General features: G+C 31.3%; 1 protein-coding gene across 2 annotated transcripts; it reads left to right on the top strand.

Annotated features, from left to right (window-relative positions):
* Window positions 1-450: 450 nt before the first annotated feature.
* LOC109181589 (TATA-box-binding protein-like) lies at window positions 451-4,290 on the top strand. 2 transcript variants are annotated; one of them, XM_019331431.1, is made up of 9 exons: window positions 451-1,001; window positions 1,497-1,584; window positions 1,766-1,837; window positions 1,960-2,010; window positions 3,236-3,280; window positions 3,381-3,473; window positions 3,582-3,683; window positions 3,778-3,851; window positions 3,930-4,290. In XM_019331431.1, coding segments are annotated over exons 1-9 (609 nt in total). In that variant the 5' UTR covers window positions 451-918; the 3' UTR covers window positions 3,931-4,290. The 2 variants fall into 2 exon arrangements, with proteins under 2 accessions (XP_019186976.1, XP_019186975.1); XM_019331430.1 differs by having other exon boundaries at window positions 3,778-3,855; window positions 3,931-4,290.
* Window positions 4,291-10,151: the final 5,861 nt, after the last annotated feature.

The raw sequence follows: 10,151 nt of genomic DNA, 5'->3' as shown, positions 1-10,151 counted from the left end.
GAACTCCTTATTGGACATTATTGTTCATTTCACCAATGATGCTTTAAAGAATGCAGTGATAAACATTGTAAAAAAACTTATACTTTATTTGTGTATTGAATATATATTATTTGATTATATACAAAAAATATATTTTCAGTACTCAAATAATATATTTCATATACACAAATAATGTACTTATTTATGATCAACGCAATAATGATCTTTGATGGTCGAATCTCATCAAATACTTTTTCCAAGAAAAATATCGAAAATTTTTGGACAAAGAAATAATGCAGCCCAAAAGTTTCCAGCAACCAGTCGGGTCAGCCCATGTTCGAAGGAACACGGCAGCCCAGTCCACGTTGAAACTGCCAATAGCCGGTAAGAAGGCGCGTCTGACCGGCTACGGCATACCCTAACCGGTTATCGACTATAAATTGCAAGCTTGGGGTAGAAAAGCTCCAGCCACCGCCTTCGCTATCTCTTCATCTCACCCCTCTGTCTGCCCTCAAATCTCTGTTCCGATCCTTCTCTCCATAAATCCTCTCTCTCTCTCTCTATCATAATCGTTATATATATCCATATATTTTTATATAAAAGCCTTGTATTTCAAATCTTTGGCGCTCAAGAATTGGATTTTTCTGTTTTTTTCTTTCATTGAATCGTATAATAAGCTGAAAACTCCAATTGTGATGTTGTGTTTTCTGTAAAAAAACTCGTGGGTTTTCTAGAACATCTTATATTCTCAATTTTTTCGGAACTTGGTGCGTGTGTCTGGATCTTGAGTTTTGATTTTGATGGTTTGACCCGAAACCCTAATTCAGTCTGAACATAAATTGATCAAGTCGGTTAAGGTTTTCGAACATAGTTTTGGGAAATAATTGAATTGATTTGTTAAGAATTGGGTGATTTGGAGTAAACATAAGGGAGGGAAGAATGGCAGATCAGCAGCCAGGAATGGAGGGGAGCCAGCCGGTGGATCTTTCCAAACACCCGTCTGGAATTGTGCCCACCCTCCAGTAAGTCTCTTATCCTTGTCATCAACGGGTTTCTTGAAGCGCGTTGACTGCATTGTTTGGGAGCTTTGTGAAGATTTTACTGCTGAAGAATGAACAATCTTTACTGATGCGTGAACCAGAACCACACAAATTGAAATTGAATTTTTGGATTATTATTGTTATAAATGGAAATAAAGATGTTGGCTGTCCCCTCATTAAAGACATTTTCTGGTGGCTTAAAATTCCTCTATTTTATCTGGCAAAGAATTTCTGTCATGTCTTAGCATCTGATGCTCTTAGATTTGAAGGCCTACATATTTACTACTAGTGTTTGTTCGGATTTATATGAATTAGAAATATGTTGGGAACTCAATTGCTTAAGGCATAATTAATTAGTTAATTAATTTTTTGTTGTAAGAATCTTACATGAGGTGATAACTGTGTGCTGGAAATAAGTATTACTCCGTATTTGCATTTGATGCTAACTGTGTGCTGCTTCCTGTTTCACTGTTTCAGGAACATTGTATCAACTGTCAATTTGGACTGCAAATTGGATCTTAAATCTATTGCATTGCAAGCTCGTAATGCTGAATACAATCCTAAGGTATTCTATGGATATGTGCTACTTTTATTGTTTCAATATTATACTGTAAACTTCACATCTTGTGTGTGTGGATGGGTGGTTTGTCAGCTGGATGCCTAGATTAAACAGAAGTTGTGTATTCTATCTTTACTGAGTTATGGACTTATTGGTGATATTCTTTTTAATTATGTGATCCTTGTAGCGTTTTGCTGCTGTTATTATGAGGATAAGGGATCCAAAAACTACAGCTTTGATTTTTGCATCTGGGAAAATGGTAAAAATACCTACACATTAGTTTTTTCTATGAAGCTGTATAGTTGTTTCATACTTCAAACTCAAGTATTAAATTTCACTTTTCCTATTCTTTTTTTTGCTGACTATATGTTTTGGAATCAGGTTTGCACTGGAGCAAAGAGCGAAGAACAATCTAGGCTTGCAGCAAGGAAGGTTTGTGAATGACATGAGTTTGTTTTGTGTAATCTAATTTAATTGTTATAATAATAATATAAAAACAAATTGCCCATTATTATTAAAACGTTAGAAAATATTTTGTAATAAGTCAATAATAGTAAATTGAAGGAATCCTACAACTTTTTATATAATTTAGTAGATATAAAGGATAGTCTCAAAAGAATCCTAGAACTTGTTAATTCTATATTTTTTAAACCAGCATAGTGGTTAGTGAGGGGCACTGGCTCCTCTTTTTATTTTATTAATACTAAAACAGAAAATACAAAAAATAAGGGGTGTAAACCTTTCCTCCTTACCTAGGTTGGGTGAATTGCCCACCCATTGCAAAGTACAAGGAAAGCAATAAATAGGGAGTACTCCTCCCTTGTACATCTTCCCATCTATGGAATCTAAAGTCAAGGACTCCTTTACAAAGGCCCTATCTGAAGTCTAAACCCTATCTAAACCAAAAAGACGGTTCTCTAGAAGCATCCAATGTCAGATGTGTTTGGTACTTTGGTTAGGAGCTGGGATGCTATTGGTAGTTAGGGGGTGGGGAAGAACACAGGAGGCAAGTGAGCTGCTTGTAGCCTAAGTTTTCAGCTCAGCATGCCTGTAGCCTAGTCTTTTTAAAGATATCTACCAAACCCAAACTTCACACTTTGTATCTCCATCATATCATGGTTATGACAGGATGAGGCCAAAACTAAAGTGGGATTGTTTTCCACAAATACCTTGTTTGTATTGTTTTGTGAATATATAGAAATGAGATTGAAAATCTTGTCACTATTGTAATATGGTTACTTAATACTTAACATCAGATTATTCAGATCCTAAATAGGTGCTTGCTTTACAAGTGCCAGTAGCTCCATGTATGGAATATTTGTTCTATTAAACAAATGGTTGCCAAGTTGACCCTTGCCTGCTGTGCATTAGTATTTGCCTTTCTGTCAGTGAAATTCAAGTTCTAATATAGGCTTGATCTCTCATTTGCTTAAGCTGAGTGTGAACAGTAGTGGTTTTCTCAGCTCTTACTTTATCTGCCTCACTTTTACTATGAATATGAAAATCTGTTTCTCCTTAGCATATTGTTTGGCCTGTGTGTGTGGAATATCATAGATGCTGTCTACCCATGAAATTCTTTTTCTTTTTTTAACCAATGTTATCCAAGTTTTTGGTCTGTCACAGACCTTTGTGATTGACATTGCCTATTGTCTTACAGTATGCCCGAATCATCCAGAAGCTTGGTTTCCCTGCCAAATTTAGGGTACATCTCACTTATGCTCAACATTATGTAGTCAACTGCTGTCTCAAATGGTTCACTGCACATGCATGCATAGCTTAATTTGTGTTAAATTTGACTGCAGGATTTTAAGATTCAGAATATAGTCGGCTCCTGTGATGTGAAATTTCCCATCAGACTTGAGGGTTTGGCTTATTCTCATGGTGCATTTTCAAGTGTAAGTATATATTTCTAAGTTTTTTTTGTAATTCAACTATTGCACACTGTAGTGTATCAAATTGTAGTCGATTACTGTTGTGACCTCACTTGTTTTCTATTGATTCAGTATGAACCAGAACTATTTCCAGGGTTAATATATCGTATGAAGCAGCCAAAGATTGTGCTTCTTATCTTTGTGTCTGGAAAGATAGTCCTCACAGGAGCAAAGGTGAAATATTCATTTCCTTTATACGAAGTTTATGACTAGTTCACAAGTAGTCTTAGCGTTTCTTCCTAAAATGCTCACTCTACTCCCTTTTCAGGTGCGCGAGGAGACATACACTGCTTTCGAGAATATTTACCCAGTCCTTACAGAGTTCAGGAAGAACCAGCAGTGGTATGTGCATTTTGTTTGATAGCTTCAATATCCCTCCCTGTATACCGTGTCCATAACTTATTTTGTTTTCCTACACAGATCTATTGGAACCTTCATCGCGGCGTAAAATTGAAATGGAGTTGCTTCCTCTACTGGCACGACAAAATGTGAATATCTGATAGTGTGTCATGTGCAGCTCTGCTTGTCCTTTGGCACCTTCAAATAATCTTCTAATTTGTTTATATTGGCCTTTGTCTCCTTAGTTTTAGCACCTTGAACCTCCAGTGTTGGATTGTAGCCCCCGATCCCCGAGCCTTGAACTGTAAGCAATGTATGATGATGGCTAACTGGCATACTTTGCCATTGGTTCGCCCATTGTATGACGATTCTGCATGCCTGGCTAATGCAGTCCAAAATTTTTGGTTTCTAATAATATGACAGACTTCTTCCTTTTCTTTAATGCTGAGTATTGCGTTTCCCTGAGTTTTCCATTATGATGTTCAACATCCATCCACCCTACCCAGTTTCAGCTCTTCAGAAACAATGCCATTCTAGTAGGTTATTGATTGTGCTGTTATGAAGCTAATGAAGGTTCTTAAGGTATTATTGATATGCATTAGACCATGTTTCTTGATTAGAGAACTTATATGTAAAAGTTTTTTGCCTGTATAGCAATTGCCAATTGGTGCTTAGATGCCTTGCTGTAAACTTGAAATCCTGTAATAACATATATGTAATTGATAAATATCACAGGAATTATGGACTGGTAATGTGTAATCGTCCTATATGTTGTTGTAAGTAAACCTGCTCCTCCTTTCCCCACCTAAGCTCGCATTCATGGTGCGGCCATCCCAGACCACCGTATCCATTTCCTCTGCGATTCGAACTTTCAGGCAGGGTTCGGGATGAAGGATGAACCCAAAACCGACTGTAGTGTCGGAAAACCCGACTCACTAGCGGCGGTGAGTGAGTAATCAATCTCAATTCCGGCATCCATGGCATCGCTCATTCCGATATGGTTTCACCAGAAACAATTTTTTAGATTTTTGTGGTCCCTTTTTTAAAAAAATAAATGCAATCCTACCAAAGTATAAGCTTAATCTTTAAAGGTGCGGGAAAAAGAGCAGGCTGTGGAGGAGTGTTACGCGACCACCACGGGATTTGGCTACGAAGTTTTACGTGCCACTTAGGATCATGCTCGGCGGACCAGGGGGAACGGTGGGCTCTCCTTTTAGGGTTGCGAACGGCGCCAAAATGGGGTGTGTGTAAGCTCATCATTGAGAGCGATTCTCTGGGGACTGTTCAGAGCTTTTCCACAGCAACCAGAGGGGAGGAGACGGACTGTAATATTCTCCACCTATGTGCCCGCGAATGTTTGGCCTTCCAAGACTTAGCTGTTAAACATGTGTCCCGGAATCAGAACTATGCCGCGGACCGCATGGCTGCGGTTTCGCTCTCACATGCGTTGGGGGTACAGGAACAACTGGAAGTGCCTCGTATCCTCGAGGATGTGTTTTGGGAAGATAGTGTGGGAGCAAGAAACTTCTGCACTAGACGAAACAGTAGAGCTGGCAATAATGCCGCTGGTAGATAATTTCACGGGCTCAACCCTCTCCTGTATCCAAAAAAAAAAAAAAAAACTTTAAAATCAAATCATAAAAATTCTACTAACCTACTATCTACAAAGTCCAACCAAACATAAAAATAAAATAAAATAAAAACATCTTGAAACTACCTGCTAGTAGTAAAATAAAATAAAAACATCTTGAAACTACCTGCTAGTAGCTACTTGCTGGGCTACTGCTATCATTTGGAATGCAAGTAGAGCAATCTGTTGGAATGATACATGTTTCAAGATATCTCTACAGATTGTTGGGGGATACAGAACAGTTTTGCCATGTGACATACTCAATTAATTAGTCATAATTATTATGAGAGAGAAGTGATTTTGATAAAAAAAAAATGATGATTTTCAGTATTAATTACATTTAAAAAAATAAAATAAAATTAGTAGCTAAAACTATGATTGGCAAACTTAGTCGAAAGCTAAAAAGTTATAAACTAAAAACTGAAGAGTTGTTAAGTTATAAGCTATAAGCTAAAAACTAAAGAGTTGTTAAGCTAACTGCTTATGCAATTGTTTGGTAAAATTAACATTTTGATAAGTTGATATATGTATTAAAAAAAAAAAAAACTAAAAATGATATATCTTCGTAAAATTTAAATGCTTTCAAATTTAAATAGGTTTGTTATACATTAAAATTTAACATTTTGAAATGAAGCTATTAGCATAATCACGATCTAGGATCACATAATCAAGTAGTGATATTGTTGCGAATCTCTTTCATCTCAATAGAGTTCTTACTTAAATTTTCATTGATGAAGATATTACTACTTGAATCTTGAAGTTCATCAGACGGTATGTAATTTTGATGTTGCTCAAACACATTAAATATCATGTCATATTGCGAATTCTTCCAAATATAATTATGTAGTGCAAATGTGGCCATAATAACATCAATTTGCGTATTCACATTAAACTGTGGCATATTAGCAAGTATCTTCCATATCTTCTTCGATACTCCAAACGATCTCTCAATGCAACTCAGAATAGAAGAGTGTGCACGATTGAAGCATATATATATATATATATATATATATATATATATATATATATATATATATATATATATATATATATATCTAAAAACATAATAAGTGTCAATACAAGTTATGTCATTGATTTTTGTCACTTTTTTATATGCTAATAAATATATACATTTTGCTTTAATTGTTGTACATTCATTTGCATTTGACAAAATCACCCTTACACCGTTATAACACCGTTAGTTTTTAATATATCTACCAATCTTACCATACACCTCCATCTATCATATCTTTTTCTTATTTTTAATTATCGTTTTATTAAAATTATCATATAATAATTAATTTAATTATAAATTATATTTTAATTAAATATTTATATGAATGTTAAAATTATATATGTGTATCATATATATATATATATATATATATATATATATATATATATATATATATATATATATATATATAATATGTATGTATATTATTTGTGTATACATATCAATATATCATATATGTGGGTGTTAGCTTAGTATTATTTGTAAATATTATTATCTAAAAATATAATTTTTTATTATTTTTTGTTTTGATCACTATATTATTTAAATATATATATGATAATTCAAAAGTATCATCACTTAAGAAATTGCAAAACATAATTTTAATTAATTTTTTAAATTTTGTTACTTACAAATATTTTAATATTGGGCATAAGTTTTCGCGCATCGCGCGTACAAAATGCTAGTATATATATATATATATATATATATATATATATATATATATATATATATACATACATACATACATACATACATACATACATACATACATACATACATACATACATACACACTAGTATTTTTTTATGTGCGATGCACAAAAATTAAGTGCCCAATATTAGTATTTTATATAATATTTTAAATTTATTTTAGATTTTAGATATTTAAATTATTGTAAATAATAATAATAATAATAATAATAATAATAATAATAATAATAATAATAATAATAATGCAAAACATTTTTATAAATTTGATATTTATATTTTAGGAAATAACCAACATATAACTCGAATATATAATGTGTATATATTATTATTCTTATTATTATTGAAAAAGATAAAAAAAAATATATGGTGGATGCATATGCATGATAATAATAGTGGAAAAGATAACGTAAGTTATAACGGTAGGGGTATGTTTGTCCAAAATATTGTAAAATATAATTTTTATATCATAATGTATGAAAAAACTTAACGGAAAAAAAAAAACGGACATAAATGAAGGGTATAACCTCATTCACACTTATTATGTTTTTATTTAGATTAGATTAAAAGTTTAGATATTTATAGAATTTTATAAAACATTATAGAACTCATATGACTGTATAGAATTGTATAGAAGATTTTAGAGATATAATCATAGTCATTTGATCAATTAAATATCCTCCATTCGTTAAAGAGGTAAAATAAATATAAAAAGGCTCATGGTGTTTTTATTTAGATTAGATTAGAAGTTTAGCTATTTATAGAATTTTATATAACATTATAGAACTCATATGACTGTATAGAATTGTATGGAAGATTTTAGAGATATAATCATAGTCATTTGATCAATTAAATATCCACATTCTTTGAAGAGGTAAAATAAATATAAAAAGGCTCATGGGGCTCATTTTGTAACCATTCGAATAGTCCCAGTTGTTCGAATGAATATGAATGAGGATGCTTGATGGTGAAGGAGTCGCGGAACGAAGATGAATATAAAAAATAGAAGAAGATAAAGTGTTAAAACGGTATAAACGATTTATAATATGTATAGAAATTGTATGAAAACCAATGGAGGATGAAGGATTTTTGTTTGGGAGACTTTTATTAAATATGTAGAGAGAGTTGAGATGAATCGTAAGTCCAAATAGAGTCTAGTGGAAAAAGAGATGCCCTAAAATGAAGGGCTAATGCCTTTTTATATAGGTACTTACCTATGAAATTTGACATGTTGACCTTGATCATCATGGCCGGGATCTTTCGACATCCACCCGCTACAAAATGAGAGCACAGACGTATAGAAAAGTAAAAAACGAGATATATTACCTATTAAGGTTTTAATTAAAATGAGTAAAATGATGTTATTTATTTAAAATAATAAGGATAAATATGATATATATATATATTTTTTTACAAAATGCCAAAAAACTTTATTCAGCACTATTATTATTATTATTATTATTATTATTATTATTATTATTATTTTGGTCAATTTTTGTTACAAAAAATTTATAAACTAAATGATTTTTTTAAAATAAAAACTTTATTCACCACTATTATTATTATAATGTGTAATTTGGTAAAAATAAAAAAGAAATTTATAAACTAAAGAATTATAAAAAAGGTAAAAGAACTTTATTCACCACTATTATTATTATTATAAGGGGTAATTTGGTCAAAATTTTAAAAATAAAATTTTATAAACTAAATATTTAAAAAAAAATCAAAATTTGAAAAAACTTAATTTACCACTATTATTGTTATAAGAGGTCATTTTGTCAAAATTTAAAAATAAATCTATAAACTAAAGATTTTTTTTTTTTTTAAATAAAAACTCTATTCAACATTATTATTATTATTATTATTATTATTATTATTATTATTATTATTATTATTATTATTATTATTATTATTATTATTATTATTATTATTATTATTATTATTATTATTATTATTATTATCTTATTTTTAAAACACTACCAATAGGAACATTTCAAAATAAATATTATTTTAAACTATTAGTTATTTTTTGAACATTACAAAACAAACTTTGTAGCTTATTAGTAGCTTAAAATAAGTTATAAATTCTTAATTCCTAAAGAAGATATAAAATATTAAATAAGCTCTATCGAACAAAGCAGATAAATTATGCTGTGGAACCGTATCAACCTTGCAAGGTGGACACGGTTCCAACACTGTTCATAATTATGAATATATAGTTCAAAAATTATGAACATATAGTTACATAATTATGAACATATAGTTCTATAATTATGAATATAGATATTCAATAATTGTAAATATGAAGTTCAAAAATTATGAATATATAACTTTATAATTATGAACATGTTGTTCAGTAATTATGTACACAGAATCGTGTCCACCTTGCAAGGTGGACACAGTTCCACAGCATAACGATTGAATAGAGCAGTCAAAAATAAATATTTTGTGGAAACGTGATCACCATGTGCATGATGAACACATGGGTAGATCCATATTTTTTTTATTTTTTTAAAACATAAATTCATAATTTTGTTTTTTATTTGCTGTTAACGAGATAGATCCATAATTTCTAAGCTGTAGATTCATAACATCTATACTGTAGATTCATAATTTCTATACTTTAGATTCATAATTTCTGTAATGTAGATTCATAATTTCTATAACAACAAATGAAAAACAAATTATGAATCAACGTTTTCAAAAAAAACAATAATTATGAATCTACAGTATAGAAATTATAAATCTATCAATGTGTTCACCATACACATGATGAACACGTTTCCACAGCATAATTTGCGGGGTCTGTGCTCTTGGGCATTTTGCATTCCCTAAAATTCGACCCCGATCCCGTTTGGCCCCCATTCATAATAATGGGCACGACGTCGTTTGATGAGGGAACAATGAGCTGCTATACGATGTCGTTTAAAAAATATTAAAAAGTGTCT

This window comes from Ipomoea nil, unplaced genomic scaffold, assembly GCF_001879475.1.
Source record: "Ipomoea nil cultivar Tokyo-kokei standard unplaced genomic scaffold, Asagao_1.1 scaffold1043, whole genome shotgun sequence".
Lineage (NCBI taxonomy): Eukaryota > Viridiplantae > Streptophyta > Magnoliopsida > Solanales > Convolvulaceae > Ipomoea > Ipomoea nil.
Note: the sequence above shows the minus strand (reverse complement) of the source record. Positions and strands in the feature narration are given on the sequence as shown.

Coding starts and splice junctions, on each gene's coding strand:
- LOC109181589 (XM_019331430.1), top strand. CDS start 919: ATGGCAGATCAGCAGCCAGGAATGGAGGGGAGCCAGCCGGTGGATCTT. Junction 1,585..1,765: donor ATGCTGAATACAATCCTAAG/GTATTCTATGGA, acceptor TGATCCTTGTAG/CGTTTTGCTGCTGTTATTAT. Junction 3,684..3,777: donor TAGTCCTCACAGGAGCAAAG/GTGAAATATTCA, acceptor CTCCCTTTTCAG/GTGCGCGAGGAGACATACAC.